Source organism: Chrysemys picta, chromosome 9 (assembly GCF_011386835.1).
Source record: "Chrysemys picta bellii isolate R12L10 chromosome 9, ASM1138683v2, whole genome shotgun sequence".
NCBI lineage: Eukaryota > Metazoa > Chordata > Testudines > Emydidae > Chrysemys > Chrysemys picta.
Genome location: NC_088799.1, coordinates 32323297 through 32343346, shown reverse-complemented (window position 1 = coordinate 32343346; position 20050 = coordinate 32323297). Strand labels below are relative to the sequence as shown.

The following is a 20050-nucleotide window of genomic DNA, read 5'->3' as shown; positions in this document are numbered from 1 at the left end:
CAGTTCCTGTTCCTTTCTGCTCCCATCGTGCCTAGCCTGTCCCTCACCCTCATTTCTTCTATCTCCCACAACCTGGATTTTTCAGTCTGCCCCTCTGTCTCCAGCTGCCTCTCTGTGTTTCTCCCCACTTCCCACCCTCTGCATTCTGGCAAGTCAGGTTGCTGCTTTCTTCTCCTCCAGGCTGTCTGGTGGGCAACCATGGGGGCACTGAGAGCATAAGATGTACAATCTCCCTTTTTCAGTTTTAGTGTCTGGCACCACAGCTATCCTTGACATCCAGAAGGAACATTTGCAGGAAAAGTCCTATTCTTTCCCTCAAGACTTGGGATGCAGCATGCTTAGTCATTCCACGAGGAAGGCACATGCTCAGTACAGTTGGCATGTAGGAACTTTGTGGGGATGGAATATATTTTGTGGGGATGGAATCTTCAAAGAAATGCTGCCAAACTTTAACAAACCTGTAATGAGTTGCAGTTTTCAGAGGCTCAAAACTTGGCCAAATTCAGGTGGATTTTCACATGGATGGCAAAAGGCACATCCCTTATGCTAATGTAACACCTCTGCCAAATTTCAAGTCTCTGTACCAAAGCATGGAGATGTTAGTACTTCTCTCACTGAAATGGTTTGTATCAACTTTTTTAACATGGACAAACAATATTTTTTTTCTCTAACGTCATTCTCAGAAATAGTTGAATCATTTTGCTGAAACTTTTCAAAAATATTTAGACCAAACCAGAGATCTGGCATGGAAAATTTCAGCCTTACTAGTTAAAATTTGGAAACATTATAGGTAACTGAAAAAAGGGTCTTGTAATGTAAAGTGTCAGGCAACTTTAACTCACAACCCTATAATATCCATTTTAGAGATGAGGAGAATCCTAATACTGTTATCTATATTGTGGCACTGATACAACTCTCTCTTCTTCTCCCCTATCTATAATATAAGTATGCAGTCACATAAATTTGCATAATCAAAATAAATATATTTCAGACAGAAGGCGTTACTGGTAGTGTTTTGTTCTGCTCTTCATTTCCCCTTGAGTACTGTAGTATGAGCAGCATTCACACCAGTATTGTTTTTCCCCCGGTGTTGTTATATAAAAGATAAAACATTCATTTCGTTATAGTTTTGTCATCAATGGCTGTCATAATCTGACTCATAATTTATAACACTTTCCTATTTTGCCTCATGAAATGCAGATTTGACCCCTCCTAATGTAGGTACTGTATTTAGTACTTTTCTATACTCCGTAAATGTATTTGTCCTAAAATCTTTTTGATTTTTCTATTACTATAACCACTTCTGTCCTTTTCTCCTGGTTGGTTTTGCATTGTTCTTACACTGCTATCTTTGTTTTAATATGCCGTCACAATCATGAAAAACACAGATATAACATAATGCATTTATAACATGGGGGCAAGACTTCCTCAATTCAATACATATGCCATCTAGCTTCTTTCAGTGGAATTACCCACACAATTCTCTTGAATTACCCACACAGTGGGAGTGGGACCCTGCCAAGATCCAGGATCTAATGCCTAGGAAAAGTTGGCTGGAGGGTAGTTGAAACTTTAACTATACACCTACAGGAAAGGCTTCACTTTCCTGCTAGTGATTATTTCCCCATGAAAGAGCGGAGTGTAGTTACCCCTGTCCTTTCCTGTCTTGTTTGAGTTTAAGTTAATGAAAGCTGGCTGAGCATTAATTCTGTCCTCCTTTCCATGTATTGGATAATGCTTAATCTCTGTGGTGATCTGCATGTATAGGGACAAAGGACAGGCCCTTTCAAGGTGCTCTTCTTCCCATATAAAACTGCAGAGAAGAAAAGCACTGACCCCCATAGTTGCATGACCTTTATTGGGCTACTGCTCTTTTGCATTGTGCCCTCTGGGAGTGGGATCTGTCAGGAAAGTAAAACAACTGGGCTTGCATTTCTCATAGAAGGCTGAGTCCTAAAAATCTCTGTCCAATGAAACATCGCCCATCCATGTTCCCCGCAGTATGCTTTTTGTCTCCGCTGTGGTGTCACTGCCTGGCCAACTGGCAGCTCATACTCCTTCCATGGGCTGTTAAAGCCACAGAGAGGAAATTATTTCTACTCAGAGCAATAGTAACTTATGTAGCAAGTTTCACCAAAAGTTCTGCTGCGCTGAGAGAGAACTGTACCATGCTAAATAGCTATTCCTTGGACACCTATGACCATCTTCTTGGCTACTCCTCACTCAGCTGCCTAGTACAGTGGTGTCAGAGAGGAGAGAAGTGGCTGTGTGATATGAGGGAAGCTATCTCATAACCATCTTTCTCCTCTGGATGGCTCCATGCCCCATTTCTGTGGGTTTTCCATTATTTGACTTTCTTTTGCACCATGTAGCAGAATATATGACCTCACAGTTGTTCACAAGATATTTTTTGAACAAGAAAATGGGAAAATGGCTGGTCAGTTTTCAGACATCTGGAAAACTTAAGAATTCTTATGTGATGTATCTTAAAGGATCTTTTTTAGAGTGGCATATTAAATATAGTAAGCTATTTTTAGTTCCTGAATTCCTACTAGTCAGAACTGCACTTTTCAACTTGCATGCTATTGCTCCTATTTGTCTAGTTTGGATTCTTTTGGCAGTGTTCAGCATGCTCTTTAAGATTCTCAGTGTGAGTGGAGTTGCTCAATATTTTCTTTAGTATCTATGTTTCCTTAGTATGTTTTCTTGGAAGCATTTGGCTTTTGTCTTGGGAATGGACCAATGTCCTACATTTCAGTCAGGGATTGATTTTTAGTTACCCCAAACTAACCAAGAGATCGATAGGTCTTAAAATCTCCACTAATCCAAAAAGGGATTTAGGTCCAGAATATATCATTTCTATTCTCCTTAAATTAGTACTTGTCAGCTTGCCAGAAGCTGGGAGTGGATGACAGTTGGTGGACTACTTGATGATTGCCTGTTTTGTTCATTCCCTGTGAAGCACGTGGCATTGGCCACTGTCGGAAGACAGGATACTGGGCTAGATGGACCATTGGTCTGACTCAGTATGGCCGTTCTTATGTTCTTAATATATAGTCTTTCTAGTTTTGAGTATTTTTAACAGAAAAATATTGGAAAGTTTTAAATAAATATCCTGTTGTACAATCAAATTGTTTAGGTCTAATCTGGCAACTTTTTGGCATCCTTTAGCCTCCCACCTAGTCCTTCAACTATGAAATTGACAAGAAATGATGACAGAAATGCAGGGAGTGGGTTGAATGTTAAAATAGTTTCCATTTTGTTTTGTTTTAACACACATTTATCAATAAATGCTTCTTCTTTTTGGGGGTAGGTTTTTATTAGTAAACATCAGTTTGAAAGTGAAACCAGGAATACTGAATTACACATGACTGAAAGACCCCAAAACTTAAAAAATCTGCTGTAGAATGAAAGTCTTGTAAGTTTCCAATGTGCCTAAAATTAATCCCAATACTAATTACAATTAGAGTGGGTTGGAACATTTTTGACTAAAGGTAGTTTGTCGGAATACATTGAATCATTGAAGCTGATACATTTTACAGAGATGTATCATTTCTGACAACATTTTAATTCACAGGTTTCTGAGATCTGGGGCTCTCTTGTCACTGCTGACTGGAGAGACACCTGAATAAAAAAACTGACCTTTTTAATCTGATGATGGTCATTTTGACACAATTCCATTTTGCAAAAACATTTGAAAGGTGTTGATTTTGTTTCAATGGAGAATGAAAACAAATTTCAAAACCTCAAAAGTTGTTGCAAAATGGAATTGTCCTCCGTCCAGCTCTAATTACAAGACCAAATGAGATTCTTCTGTTGTTGTTTAACCTAGTTTGAACAAACTCAGTAACATTAACTATTAAGAAACAAACAAAATGTAAATCAAAGCTTCGTTCAGATGCTGCTGCATTCAAGTTCTGTGACTATCACTCTTCCACTGTTTCAGGATAGTTCATCTCTCTTAAATAAAAACATCCCTGAGCGGGGAGAAAAAGTTGTAACTTGTGTACTGTGGATCATCATCCTAATAGAATAATAAGTATTTTCCAGGCACACATTTTCATCTTAAGTGTTTCTTATTGTTATTTCTTAAATGTGCTATTTATTGAAAAGCAAATGGCATGTGCTGTATTATATCATAAATAGTGTAACACAGAGGTTTAATGAAAAGGTACACAAGGAAAAGTATTGTAATACCAGGTACTTCCTGGTCAATAAACAAGGATGAGTGAGAGAGGAAGTTAGGAAATAAGAGTGCACACAGGAAGCGTAACTCCACAAGTAGTAGGGAAAAACCAGTAGCCTGGCAAATCATTCTGTCAGAGTGTGAAAGCAGCCTTATTGATGACTAGGTACTAGTCATCAAGGTAAATAAGGACAATTCAAATCTGTGGAAAGCGCAAATTTGTTTTTCCACAGAATTTTCTGGATTCCCCAGAAGCAAAGTTGCCATTTAAAACTTCAAGAAGCATCTAGCCCTCTTGGCTGGGAAGACATCTTAACCAATGCAATGCTGTCATATTGAGTCTGCAGCCATGCAAACTGAAAAACTGAGGTCTATTGCACTGGAAAAGTCTCTCAAGGGAAAAGATCATGTCCCCAGTGCTTTGAGCTCCTGCTGGGGAAGTACTGTATGTAGAAGCAGAAAATACTGGGGTTCTCTGGAGAGAGGACAGAAGTTGTACTGTCTTTAAGAGATTAAGATACCATGACAATAGGTGCTCTAGAAATACCTTTGACAGACAGATGCCACATAAAACAGATTTAAACATGCTGTTTATCACAGTATCAATCAAACTAGCTTCTAGTGGATTTCACTTGATCATTAACATTGCTATTACTCCTCAGCACTTGCTCCACAATACAAATCTTAAATGTCTAAAATACAAACCAATAATATGTCCGATATTGTATTGTATGGAAAAACATTCTTATAGAAAATATATTCCCCAAGTCTTCCCTGTGATGTGTCTGGCCTTGTGCCCAGAATCCGGAGATCTTGAGTGTGTCAGGACTTTCTCCATCCCTTGGCCAATAGAGATTACTCCTATAGAAAAGGTACACACATTTTCAAGAAAAAAACTAGCACAAGAACTATTCAGAATAACTTTTGGTGGTGTATGCGTATAAATGATTTAAACCTGGCCTTTTAAAACATCTTCTCCAAGTCATTAATATGGATTACATCTATTGCTATAGGAGAAAGTAAGGAAGAGAGGACATTCCGGAACTGGATGAATTCTCTGGGTGTAAGCCCATATATTAACCACTTGTACAGGTAAAACTTTGAATTCTGATTTTTTTTTAGTTATTTATTTAGTCATTAGCTCTTTTAGATGCAATTAAATAGACATTTATGTCTCACTGGAAAACCCCACAAAAACAATATCCAGAAAGTGAAGCTGCATTTCCAACAGAACTATAAATAATAGAAAACAGCATTACTTAATATTTTTTTAAAAAGCAAAAATCAAGTAGTGAGCCCATTGCAGTGAGTTTGCAAGTAGAGCACTGGCTAGTCTAAAACATTTGGTTTGGGTGTTACCTAGAACCTGATACGGAATGTCAGGAATTAAGATAAGATAAGTGTTAACTGTTCGAGAGAAAAGGATTTCATAATATACAGCAAGTAAAACATGTTATGAGAATTAGTGTTAACTATTAAATGATAAGAGTAAATGTCAGATATGTCAGGAAATTTACATCCAACTCTGATACTTTTCTCTGGTCCCATAGCATAAGCAGTTGTGGGGTGCATGACTACACTATGACATGATGATTAAAAGAGTTGTTGTTTCCAGCACCTCAGATCTTCCATTACTGCTACCACCAGTGGATCTGTATTGGTAGTAGCTCCAGGAGGAAGTCTTGGGCAAAAAGTCTACCCTATACAAACCCTTTGTGTGCCTCCATTTATTCATCTGTAAAAAGGATATAATAATTAAACTATCTCAAAAGGATTTTGGTGAGACTTAAGGTTTATAAAAGACTTTTGAGCTCCTTGGATGAAAGAAACTAGAAAGTACAAAATATTATTCATTGTTTCAGTAAGTGATGTAGGCAATTAAGATCATTTCTGAACTAACAGGGAAAATATAGATACTGATATAGTAGACTGGGAGGAGTTGCAGGTGGTGTGATCATGGTAGGCTCACAGGGCTAACCTCCACTCATTTCACAGTAATATTTGCAAGCTAACTAGAAAGGTTTTGCTGGCTTCCTTCAAATAGTTAAGATCTGCTTGTACTTTTTCATACTCTGTTGCATCCAAGCTGATTTGCTAAACCTTCACATTCACCTAAAAAGAACCAAATCTTGGAAGGTACTCTTAACACTGACAAGGATTTCCTCCCTCTGCTATATCTCACAGAGACTAACTATAGCAAACATTTTTATATTTATTCTATTACTAGTTTAAATTAGTTTAAATAGGAACTTTTGTACTCAGGGAATCTTCAAATATATAGGGGGTTAAAAAAATTAAATCCACTTACTTTTCTGACATTTCTCATCATTTTTGAAATTGTGCTGCGCAGGGAGTTAGTTCATATCCAAGCAAATTGAAAATGTAATACAGCGAGCAACAATGATGTGTATATGTTTAAATGTTGTTGGTAAAACCAGATTCCATGTGTTCATGCTACTAGGATTCATTGGGCCATTTTGTTTTATAACTCATATAAAGTGAGGTTGTCTATAGTATAGATGGTTTTAAAATGGACAATAACAACTAATGACTAATTTCCAAATGTAGGTCTGTTTAAAAAAATAGGAATGCTACTTATAATGGGGAAAATAATAGTTTTCTTAACTCTCTTCTTATTCAGACTATTTTTGCTTAATCTTTCTAACTATGTTCACCTATGGACAGAAACCAAGCATGGAGAATTTCAGCCTTGAATGTTTCAGAAAGGTCTGAACAACTCAAAATGGAGGATTTTAATGGCAACTGTTTGGCAACCTTAACTATTAGTGGTTGCTTCCCTACACCAGCTATAAATTCAATATCTAGGGACTGTCAGTGGTCCTGCCTATTCAGTGAGAGATGTGAGAATAACAAAATTGTGAAATTAATTTAACTTATGGGAGGGATCAACCAATGGAAGGTATAAATGTGGAGAAACCTGTTCCAAGACTGGTGCAGGGTTTTGTTTTGGTTTTTTATTTATGTGAGTGGAATTTCTTTTTTGAATTCTCTCATCTGTTCATTTTCAGGGGTCTCATAGTCTTGTTAATATACTTAAAAAGCACTCTCAATTGTTTTTCTGCTGCTTTGATCTAGTGACCTTGCTGATGCTTTAGTGATCTTCCAGCTGTATGAAATGATTCGTGTGCCAGTCGAATGGAACCATGTTAACAAACCTCCGTATCCTGCACTTGGTGGTAATATGAAAAAAGTCAGTAAATATTCTGTGGTGCATTCCAGTTATAAGGGACACCTACTACTGCACTGTATTGTATCATCTTGAATTGTGTGATCTTGTGTCCCTAGACTGTTAGCTCTTAGTTAAGTTGGCCATATATTTCAGTTTTACTGAGACAATCCTGCTTAAAAGTACCCCCGGGGTATTTTCCCAAGGAAGAAGGAGTATTTTTGCTATATGTATCTTCTTGGTTTTTACACACATCACTTTTTGGTAGTATGAGAAGCTGGGAAAATTCATTTAATTTATGAATGCTAGTCTATGCTGTATGAGTTCTGCTCAGTGTAGTACACTTGAGTTACTTCAGAAACTAACATTTGTTCACATTAGAATCCTTGTGAAAAGTAAAAGATCATGACCTAGATATTGGATGAGTGGGTTAATGTGGGGGATGTTCCCTCACAGTGCAATTTTACATCAGGCTGTATGAGTTTGTACAGGCCTTGCAAAATCTAGGGGTTCTGGTCAGTTATATGATTATGGAAACACCAAAAATGGAGACCAAGTGTATTGATTAGCTGTTATTTAAACAAGTCTGTAAAGATTTTGTATCCTAAATATAAAAAAGACTCACTCTGATTGTTTAGGATTCATATTCATAGATTTTTAAGGCAGAAAGGACCATTATGATTGGAGTATGGTCAAGTGAGAACTCCTTTTTTCCACATACATTGGCAGTTTTAGATTACAACACAGGATGCATTCACTTAGATTCATTTATAACAGACACATTTCTTTTATATTTTAGAATCTCAGCATCTATAATTAGGATCTTACATTTTACAGTGAATCCCATAACCCTTCTCCAAGTTCCTGCAGCTGGGTCTGTCTTTTCCTTATTTTCTCTATGATCCAGACTCAGCCTTGATGTACACAAGTGCAACTTCATTGACTTCAATGGAGATGCAGCAGCTTACACCAGGTGTCACTTTGACTCCATGTGCTCAGCTCTGTCAGACAGAGAATGCAAATGTAATGTTTTCATCAGGGGCGCTGGAACAATTTTTATAGTATGGGTGCTGAGAGTCATTGAACCAAAGTGTAAACCCTGTATATAATGGAAACCCCTTCAAGCCAGGGGGTGCTGCAGCACCCCCCTCACCCCTAGTTCCAGCACCTATCATTTTCATTCATTCAACTGGGAATAAGATTGTCACAGGAATCTTAAAAATTTGTATTTTGATCTTCAAAAATGGTGCAGCAGTATAATGACTTAAAAGTAGTTCTGAAAGAGTTAATAGACCTTACATGGTCCCCAGTCTCAGCATGGGTAACACTGGGACAAGATCGCTCAAAATATTATTAAGCCTATATGTGATATTAATATATTTTATACCGATAAAGTTTAAACATTTCATTTTTAGATTGAGAATTGTAATTATGCAGTGGAAATTGGGAAGACAAAGGCCAAATTCTCCCTGGTTGGTATTGCTGGACAGGACCTAAATGATGGCAATGCAACTCTGACCTTGGCATTGGTGTGGCAGCTGATGAGAAGGTGAGGAGTTTTTAAAATTCTTATATGCATGAAGAGCATAATGGTATCCACACAAAACCATGAAAAGTTAGTCAGTTTTTTGTACCCAGACTGCAAATTTGTTCATAATCTAAGGGCTAAATTTCCCTGCCTACAGTGAAGACTGAAATATTTGGGCCTAGAAATTATAGAAATATACAGTATGCTGCAGTGAAATACTCATTGTTGCCGTCCTCTGTATGAATTAATGCTACAGTAAGTATTAAAGAGGGACAGTAGTCCTCCCCCTGTTTAAGACTGAAACCTAGCCTTTTGTACTGTATTAAATTAAATCAAGACATATTTCATTAACACCAAATTAAAATAATAATTTTGTGGATTAAAGCAGAATCTAAATAATTTCAGTTCAAATTCTTGTTGAAGTAATCATCTTGATTTTGAAATCAAAAGTAGTAATAGAGCTTGTTTATATTCTTAACATTTTTAATTATTTCAATTCAACAGAAAAATCTTGGCTTTTTGTAAATTAAGAACCACCATCAATGATGACGGGTCCAAAATTTCCCCTATTCCATAAAGTACTTATGTATTGGCTTTCTGAAAATATCATCAACACCTAGAAATAAGGCAGCAACACTGCCAACAGTCCTTGTTGGAGCTATGGCAGTTTATACCACCCAAAGATTTGTCCCATATTATGAACTGTGTAAAACTGAAAAAATACTGAGTGTACAACAAATAGTGAACCAACTGTGATGGGTTCCCCCAGGGGTGCCACCTGGAACTGGGGTACCACTGAGCCCTCTGACCCACCAGCCTGGGCTCTCTCTCACACTGTGCTGCTGTGACAAGCTGCAAGGCCCTCCAAGCTTGCACTTTCACCAGCATTCACACAGGTAGGGATACACCCAACTGCAGTTACATGCAGGCTTTCTAACCACCAGCCTCCCAGCCTACGACCCCAGAGCAGTACTGTCCTGCCCTGGTCAAATCTGGCTGGGTTTAATATCCAGTCCGCCTCTCCCTCAATGTGAAGAGGACCATGCACACTTGTAACCAAGCTGAGATTTTCCCCAGACACCTTAGTCAAATGCACACTGGTTTGGATTAAAACATAAAATAAATTTATTAACTACAAAAAGATAGATTTTAAGTGATTATAAGTGATAGCAAACACATCAAAGCAGATTACCTAGTAAATAAACAAAAATGCAAACTGTTCTTAACATACTAGATAGGTAGAATATGAATTAATAAATTTTCACCCTGAGTGATAAACGGGCTGGCAGATTCTTAATGTACAAGCTGCCTTTGCTTTAAATCCCTCTAGCTTGGGACCATCACTTCCCCCAGTTCAGTCTTTGTTCTTCAGGTGTTTCCAGGTGTGTTGTTGTAGGGAAAGTGAGGTACCATCATTATGTCATTTCCCCCATTTATATCTTCTTCCCACTTGCTGGAAAGCTCTTTTGCTGTGACCTGGGTCAAACAGTTCCCATTGTGTAGTGTTATCTCTGAGAGGTTTCTACACAGATCTGGGGTAATCCTTGTGCTTGTGTGCATTTCCTCAATAAGCCATTAACATGGTTTGACCTTTTTAATGTTGTACCTGAAAGGCTGCTTGTGGGTGTTTTCAGCCTCACAGTATGTTTCAGTAACACATACATAGCCAGACTTCATAACTTCACATACGATGATAGCACATACAATCCAACAAGAATTAATGTCTATCAGATCAAGACTTTTAGAATGATACCTCGCAAAGCATACTTTGTGCAAAACATATCCTAATTATCTGACAGTGGTGAATAAGGGGGTGCCAGCGTGTCACACCAACTGTTGGAACAAAATGAAATTCTCCATGAGATCAAAGTTCTCTTGGATATCTCTCCTTAAGATGATCCTATTTCTACTTAAACAGATATTGCTGAATTTTTTTTCTTGTGCAATTTTATGTATTGGCTGGTAATGGAAATCTGGAAATGTCCCGGCATTATATATTTGAAATTCAGAATTTTCACAATGTACCATTATTGAAGAACTGGTTTATGGACTAAGAAATAATGACAAGAATTAAAAAAGTCATAGTTTCAAAAACCCAGCAAACCAAAACAAACATCATAGGTGCCAACTCCATGGGTGTTCCAGGGCTGGAGCACCCACAGAAAAAAATTAGTGGCAGCAGCTCCCACCCGCCAAGTGCTGCCTGCCTGCCTGCTGCCCCACCGATCAGCATCCCCCTCCCTCCCAGCACCTCCTGCCCACTGTAATCAGCTGTTTTGTGGCATGCAGGAGGCGCTGGGAGGGAGAGGGAGCAGTGGGGAGGGGGCATAACTGGGCGGGAAGAGGTGGGGTGGGACGGGGCAGGAAGAGGCAGGGTGGGGGGCAGGACCTGGGGTGGAGCGAGGGTGGAAAGAGGCGGGATGCAGATGGGGCGGATGCAGGAAGAGGCGGGGCCGGGGTGGGGGCTTGGGGAAAGGGGTGGGGTGGGAGCGGGGCCTGGGGTGGAACGGGGGAGGAATCCAGCGCCTATGACAAACACCATCCTTGGACAGCATTAATGCTATAAAGTAGATTATTTATTTCATTTTACTCCCAATTTCCCTTATTGTATGGAACAGCAATTCACTCTGGTGGATCCCAAAGCAAGATTGAGATCTATATTTGTGAAATCAAAGTCCTCCTAGTAGATCTAGCAGGAAATTCTACAATATCTTGTATAATAATTTCAACTTTTTTTTATAAAAGAAAAATGTGATTCTAAGCCACAAAAACTGGCAGAGAGATTCAGGGCAGTGTATTTACACGACTTCACGACTTTTATTTAACTTTTTTAAGTGATTAGAGGTCAAGTTGATATACCATTTAATTTCACCAAATGAAGTTAATTATGATATGGTAAATAAAATATATGTAGAAAATCTGATGGTGGATAGTATGATATCTGGAATATAGTTATATTCTTGTGACAGCTAACAAAATATTTTTGAAGTAGAAAAATAGGTGACAAAAACAGCTTACAGTGTAAAATAAGGTGAATGGTTTGTACATACTCCTCTTGTCCTGAAGAAATATTTTACTATCTTTTACTGCATAATATTAGGAACACAGAATAGTTCTGTATTTCATTTTTAGAGTCAAACACTGTTTTCTTTTGGTTACAGGTATACTCTTAATGTACTATCAGACCTTGGAGAGGGGGAAAAAGTAAACGATGAAATTATTATTAAATGGGTAAATCAAACTCTTGCAAATGCAAACAAGAAAACCTCAATTACCAGCTTCAAGGTAATCAAGAGTCTATATCAGGACAGAAGACAAGTAAATCAATCAGATATGGGCTTTTTAAAGGGACAGTGCTATATAGGTTAGGTTCAACATTGGCTCTACCTTCAATGGGCATAATCTGATAAAAGAATGTCTTTGGGATTCTATCTTCAAAAATGTTCCACAACTCTTGTGATAAGAAATTAAAAGCAAAATCAAATGATAGTTACTGCTTATGTAAGATTATAAAGCCAAATTATTTTCAAATTTTTATTTTTATTTTGTCAATTTTTATTTTATTTTTAATTTGTCTATAATTTTCCATGTGCCAGTGTGGCTAACTAGACACTTCCCTGATAATCCTGTGCAAATATGGAGGTTTGGGCACTCTGAGATTTATTAATACAAATATAGAGTACAATTCTGAAAATGTATCTTGTTTTGAAATAATTTCTCAGCACTTTTGAAATATTTCAGCCCTTTGAAACTATCTTCTCCTGTGCTGTAGCAGAATAGCAGAGGGAGCACAAGTTAACCACAAACTGTAGTCACCGATTTGTGCTGACACCTCTACGAATGCACAGCAGACCTAACAAAACAGATCAATGTCAGCTTGTACTTTGTAGAAACACAGGGGAAATATATTTGCCAAATGGAAAAGGAAAAATTGATAGAAAAAGTTTATCCTTCTGCATTTAATACACATCTGCCCAATCACTCAAGAGTGTCTTTATTTCTCTCTTTTGAAATGATAGATTGATAACCACACTTGCACATCAGTATAACCCCACTATAAGCATGCAACTTCAGTGCACACTTTCAAAGAGTTAGGCATCTATGCTGGCCACGGGAGGAGATGAAGAGCCAAGCTATTTAAATATTTGAGATATTTAAATGTTGTGCAACACAGTTATTCAAGGATTTCGCTCAACAAAATGTCCAATTTTCATTTAAACCTGTGTAAATCAGTAATAACACTGGTATAAATCAGGTGTAAATGAGAAGAGAATCTGGCCCATTATCTTCATTAATAAACTCTTGTTAAAAATTGATTGGTCTGACAATGGTAAATCATAAAAATTACTGAAAAGTATTTTTTCAGTGTCTCATTTTAGATCTAAGGAAATATTACTTGATATATTCCCCCCCCTCCACTTAAAAAAAAACCTGACTGTTCTATAGACATATGCATCAGTAAGAATAATTAGACATTTATTATTAGAATTTTTCTTCAGTCTTCGGTTTCCAACAAAACCAAATAGCATGCATGTATAGACTACAGAGGGTCATAGGTCACTGAAATTCATTATAGACCATTAAAATAGAACCATGCTGGATTGGCAACAGCCCAAGTAATTAGAATTACAGAGATTTTTTGACCTCTGAATTTGGGGAGACATACATCAGCTTAATCTTCTCATATAAACTAATGAAGTGCTATGATTAAATGCACAGATTCTGGTGGCACTATGAGAATTGGAGTGAACTGGAAACCTTAGGTTTAATCTGGTTGGTGAGGGCAGGCACATCACTTGGATTATATGATGAGCTCTTAGGGAATGGAGCCAACTGCTTCCCAGCTTTCGCACCTCCTGCTGATTGATCTCGTGACTCATCTTGCACTAGGCTGCTCATCTGCTGTAACAGTTGGACAGAAGCAAATGCAGCAGAGGCACCTGCTATTTTAAGGTTAAGAGGAAGCACATCTTAGAAACAAAATTCTCAAAGTACCGTCTGAATTCTAGAAACAGACAGAGTAGGCCATAAACTGGCAGCAGGAAATAGTTCCATTAGGGGAAAGGGGAAAAGATGAAAATACTCATGTACACTGAAATGTTATTCAGGCAATAACTTTCTGATTTTTTTAAAGAAGCTTTAACAGTATTTGGACTGCTTAGGACTCCTTTCAAAGCTTGGTCATTTATTTATACATAGGGAAAAATAGCTTATTACCTTGGAAATAGGAGAGAACTCTGAAAAGTAGGGCAAGAAGTAAAACAGCAATATGGGGAATGATGTTCTCTCTTCTTATACAAGTGGAGGGAAGAAAACAACTGCACATGTGAAGTGTATGTTTGGGCAGGGAGGGCTAGACAGACAGAGACATCAGCTATGCTGCTTTCTGCATCTCCACAGCAACATTGTAATGGGGCACTGCTAGCTGGTGAGGAACAATGCCTTGATGTGGCATGATCCCCTGGGGATGGGGGACTAAAGTCCATAGCAAATTGGTGCAGATGTTACTGTTGGTTTGACAAGCGTTAACTCCTCTACATGGCATTAATATTTAATGAATGGACAATGCATGGTTGTAGGTGGGAAGTCAGACCACAGCATAAGATGATTGTTTCCAGAGTGAAACAGAAGATTTGATGACTGCACAGGAAAGGTTGAACTTGGCAAGTGTGTAGGGGTCAGTGAGGGTTGACCCTGACTTTTCCATTATATAATTGCATGACATGTCATAGAAAAATATAACATGAAGTTGAAAGTTGCACCTTTGAAGAAAAGATTAGGGACCAGCTCTTCCATCTCAGTGGCAGCAGCAGGGGCCTGTCACAGTGTCTGCTCCACTCACTGTAGTGGCACCTCCTTGTGGTGTATCTGGGGATTAACTCGCCACTTGAGATTTCTCAGCCCTTTGTTCCAATTTCTCACTCTGCAGCCTCTTTTATGCCTCATGAGCTGCAGCACTTCCTCTTCATGGCTTGGCCCTCTGGCCAGGTCATTATAGTCCCCGCCTCGTGGGATATCAATCTCTCTCTAAACAAACTGCCTCTGGCAGATCTTCACAGTCCACTGCCAAGTCCATACCACTCCCCCAGTGGCTGGTAGGGGAACCCAGGCCCACCCTCTACTCTGGGTTCCAGTCTCAGGACCCAATCAGCAGCTAAGATCCATGTGGTCTCACCTTTGCTGCTGTTTTCTCTAGGCTTCCTCCTACTCCTTTCTCTCAACCCTGAGTGTGACTGCTGAAACTCTTCCCACCCCCTTCTGCTCTTCTCTCACTGGTTTTATACAAGCCCAGCCTTATCCTGCCCTGCTGGGCTTCAGGTTCAGTTAGGATTGTATATCTCTCTTCCCCCACCCAGCTCACCCAGGTGTAGCCCACCCTGTCAAATAGCCCCTTCTGAGCCAATTTTGATCCCTTCATGGGATGGTGTGGGGTCAAGATCCCATCACAGGGCCATAAAGCTAGCTCACCTGGTCAACTGTGGCTGTTCCCTATGTAAGGAATGACCAGATGACATAAACTTGAGGGCATGGCTTGAGTGCCATTAAACTCTATCAACCCCTAGCTGCCAGAACTGTCTTTGGGGATGCTGGCAGCCAGGCACAAATTAGAGCAGCCCTGAGGACACCTTTGCCTTTGTCATGCTGTCTGGAGTGGGTCACGTTCATGAGTGCCTGCCTCCGGACAGACTGTCAAGAAAGCTGTGCAGAGACCCCAAATGGGTTATATGTTTTGTAATTAGATTTCACCAACCCAGTAACAAATGTGAACTCCTGAAGCACTGTAACAGTCTAACCATGGAGTCACAGACAGTCCTCTTGGATATTCCAGTCTATCTTGCCACCCAGGCAAGCTGAACTTAGTTGGTTGCTATACAGCAAAGATCACAAAAGATTCAGTTTGCTTTAAGTCCCAAGAGACCAGCCACTTACCCCAGGTCAATTTGTACCTCAAAGCTCACACCAAAGACATCGCTTGTGGCCAATTCTGTAATGAACTAACTAAGGATTATTAACTAGGAAAAAGAAATTTAGTTTTTTTAGCATCAACAATGTGCCCAATACATAAAAATTAAAACCATGGCTGTCTTGAAGATCTTACAATCTAAAAGATCAGTCACTGCTGTTAATAACAATACTGGTGTCACTAAATGAAGCAAACTGTTCATATTTGTTTAGCAGTACCAGTTCTGAAAGAGAAAAACTATATGGATTATTAACCTGATCTTTGAAAACTCCTGCTGACTTTACCATAAGTTTTCCACAGACAAGGAAAGCAGGATTGGACCTTTAAGTAGTAAAAAGAGAAAATAAAGTAGAAGAATAAAGTATGATGCTATCTTTAAAAAAAAATAAGTTGCCATAAATTTTTAGTTTGCATTATAAAAATACTACTAGGAGAATTAAAGGAAACCTATTGATTAATATTAATTAATTCATTAACTCTTTCTTTTAGGACAAATCTATTAGCACTAGTTTACCTGTACTAGATTTAATAGATGCCATTGCACCAAAAGCAATTCGTCAAGAAATGGTCAAGAGAGAAGATCTTTCTGAACAAGACAAATTGAATAATGCTAAGTAAGTGTTTAAATCATATTTTATATTTTCTTGCACAGAAATCAAGCTTCTGAATTACTGATACATCAAAAGAGAATTATATTCACCTACATTTGTTTTTTAAATATGGATAAATGACATTTTAAATGGTAAAATTTCTAGATTTTTTTCTAGCATATTGAAAATACCAAGCCAAATTCACTGCTGCTGTAAACTGGCAACTCCACTGAAGTTCTTATATTAATAGTCTGACATAGCCCCTAATAGTTAAGAAAAATGCTCCAGTAGATTCAAGCAAAATAAATGTCTCAGTGCAACTGTTAATACTTATTTTTGTTCAGTCAATTACATTCATTTCCCCAACATTGAAATATTGACTGGATGTGTATATTTTACCTTTTTATCAAAATGTGTTAATAGTTATGGTATGTCTCAAAATGTAGGGAATAGATACTAGTAAAATAATATTATTTTCTCTCTTGTTTTTTCAAGATATGCCATTTCAGTTGCTCGAAAGATTGGTGCTCGTATTTATGCACTGCCAGACGATCTAGTAGAAGTGAAGCCAAAAATGGTTATGACAGTGTTTGCGTGCTTGATGGGAAGAGGACTGAACAAAATAAAATAATTAAGACATTTAATAAAAGTTTCTGCCATGTTAAACACAATAAATGCCTCACAGTTTACAAGATTCTGAAGTTTAGTGGATATAAAAACAGAGATAAATTTGTATGTGCAAGTATGGATATATATTCATTAATTACATTTTAATAACTTGTTTATACTAGTGAAGGTTTCATTCAAACAATTTCATATTATATGAATTATTTATGTGTTAATAGTTCTATCAGAATATGTTCATTACCGAATTAAGGTTACATTCTTGTATTGCTTTTTAAAAAATCTTGTAAATCAAGCCTGGTTCATACTGTTTTCATAGAGTGAAAAGGATCAGCAGCTTTTAAAATATGTTATTTCAGGATCTGCTGTGAATATATATTTTTGTGGGTGTTGTTTACGTGTAGTCATAGCTGTGTGAAAGTCCATTTGAACACTGTTATATTTTCCCTAAACTGAACAAGGATCAGCATCATTGCCTTATTCTCTGAAGGCCTGATCCAATTCCTGCTGAAGTCAATGAGAGTCTTGCCACTGACTTTATTGAAGCTAGTTTGGACCTGTGATCACCATATTGTCTAGAATTTAGTGATGTTATTCATAATGTTGTTGAATCTTTCATATGGGGGTAAACACCTAAATGTATCAGATTGTTTTTTTACAAAACAACAAACTTTCATCAAAGTGAAGAATAACACTAAATAGTAAGGCAAATGTGTACCATGGACATTACTGGAAGATCTGTGTTTATATTAACCCTTGCAGCTGGAGTAAATATCTGAACTTTCATAAATTGTTGTATCAGAAAGCAATAAAGAGAGCTGGCCAGTCCAGTTTGGGGACTCAGCTTATATGTACTGCATTTTCTTTTGGAATTTTATTTTAAATGAACACGTGTATATCTATTTTTCTGTCAGAGAAGATCAATGTCATAGAAAGGGTGCCTTGATTGAAAGAAATTCTTCCTGGAAACATACAAAAACCAACACATTGCAGTATCTTCTGCACGGAGAAAGACTAAAAGTTATTTGATTATGATTTTGGAAAGGAGCATTTGTATTCCTTTGTCTGTACCTATAAATGTTAGCCAAACACTTATGGTACTTCAATATTTAATAAAATTATTTTAAAAGCAGCCAAATAAGGCAGAGTACTCAACTAAATACCTAGTAATTGTGGAGTGAAAAAAAAGTAAAAGCAGCCACATTGTCTCCCAAAACATGAAAACAATAAAAGCAACTAAAAGCAAGATACAAGAACAATGAACAAACAGGATTAGACTAAATATTAGTAATCTAATATCTGACACAGCATACTGACACAAAGAGGACACCTCAAACTAGATGATATTATATAAGGTGATACTGAATGGCTGTCAGAGGATTAGTGATGGGGTACAGAGCCTTTCTTTGCTTGGTGATTCATAGGGGCAATGCCCACCTGGTCCATAATAAAGCTGTTAATATTTGCCAATATTATTCTATTATTATTTCTATCCTCAATTGCATTAGAAGACATCCAACCCATGGCCAGGGAACTGAATCTTCTGACACAAGATTTGATGCAATTAGCTTGGTTCTGGAGACAAGTTAGTTCATGGCTGGAAGTCTTTATTTAAGATAGATTGAATCTAAAGTCTTTTTTGCTCAGCCTCCATACTACAGGAACTAATACCCTCCAATACCATTATCCTTCTTCCTGAGATACACAGCTTCAAAAGTGAAAAAAGTATTTTTTTGACCAGGCTTCTCTGACAACGGGTTGCTCTGTATGCCCCACTGTCTGTTATAAACTATTGCTAAACTGTCACACTAGAAAAAACATGACAGTCCTGCATGGCTCACTCCCAGGTGTGCAGAGTTACTCTGATTGCTGTGAACATGGTTTCTAGGGATAACTACCTATTGATATCTGGGAGCATCTGAAGGTCCATCCTCCAGCCTAAGGGGAGGAGCAACTGAACCTGGGGCTCAAATGATTCCGGAGGTCAATTAATAAGAAAATAGGAACCAAAGTGTAGGGAACCTGAGGGGGACACCGTGCTGCACAGGCACTGGTTTCCTCCGGGCCCGGGGGGTGCTCGAGCCTCACTCCACCAGGCCTCTTTCCCCAAACCCCCACCCTGTTTCTTCCCATCCCTGTTCCGCCCAAGCCCCCTCCCCACACCATCCCAGCTTCTTCCCACCCAGTTCCGCTCCCTCCCTCAGGCATACCAGTCCCAGCTCCTCCCTTTCCCGCCCCTTGCCTCCTGCATGCCTGGGAACAGCTGATCCTGGAGCAGGGGAGGAGTTGATTGGTAGGGCCAAAGGCAGATAGGAGGCGCTAGCGGAGAGCTGGTTGCCAGTGGGTGCTAAGCACCCACTAATTTTTTTCCATGGGTGCTCTGAGCCTCCAGGGCTGGAGCACCCACAGAGTCAACGCCTATGCTGAGCAGAGAACCCCAGACAGCACCCACTGCTCCTCAAAGGGATCTAAGGAGCCAGTGGAGGCAGCCCAGAGGAATTCTGCTCAGATGCGTGATCAAAGGGAGGAAAAGCAGCAGAGTCCTGTGGCACCTTATAGACTTACAGACGTATTGGAGCATGAGCTTTCGTGGGTGAATACCCACTTCGTCAGATGCATGTAGTAGAAATTTTCAGAGGCAGGTATAAATATGCAAGCAAGAGTGAGTCAGGCTAGAGATAACGAGGTTAGTTCAATCAGGGAGGATGAGGCCCTCTTCTAGCAGTTGAGGTGTGAACACCAAGGGAGGAGAAACTGCTTTTGTAGTTAGCTAGCCATTCAGTCTTTGTTTAATCCTGAGCTGATGGTGTCAAATTTGCAGATGAAGCTCAGCAGTTTCTCTTTGAAGTCTGGTCCTGAAGTTTTTTTGCTGCAGGATGGCTACCTTTAAATCTGCTATTGTGTGTCCCGGGAGACTGAAGTGTTCTCCTACAGGTTTTTGTATATTGCCATTCCTAATATCTGCTTTGTG

The 20050-nt window shown here is 38.6% G+C and overlaps 1 protein-coding gene across 3 annotated transcripts in view; it reads left to right on the top strand.

Annotated features, from left to right (window-relative positions):
- The window catches only part of PLS1 (plastin 1), a 78611-nt gene extending 60673 nt beyond the window's left edge, over nucleotides 1-17938 (top strand). For all 3 annotated transcript variants that reach the window (XM_005303269.5, XM_024108074.3, XM_065557951.1), the window contains 6 exons: nucleotides 5200-5278; nucleotides 7283-7397; nucleotides 8789-8922; nucleotides 12063-12186; nucleotides 16355-16479; nucleotides 16951-17938. In XM_005303269.5, coding sequence (XP_005303326.2) covers nucleotides 5200-5278; nucleotides 7283-7397; nucleotides 8789-8922; nucleotides 12063-12186; nucleotides 16355-16479; nucleotides 16951-17086 — 713 coding nt within the window. In that variant the 3' untranslated portion in view covers nucleotides 17087-17938. The remainder of the gene's footprint in view (nucleotides 1-5199; nucleotides 5279-7282; nucleotides 7398-8788; nucleotides 8923-12062; nucleotides 12187-16354; nucleotides 16480-16950) is intronic.
- The last annotated feature ends 2112 nt before the right edge of the window (nucleotides 17939-20050 follow it).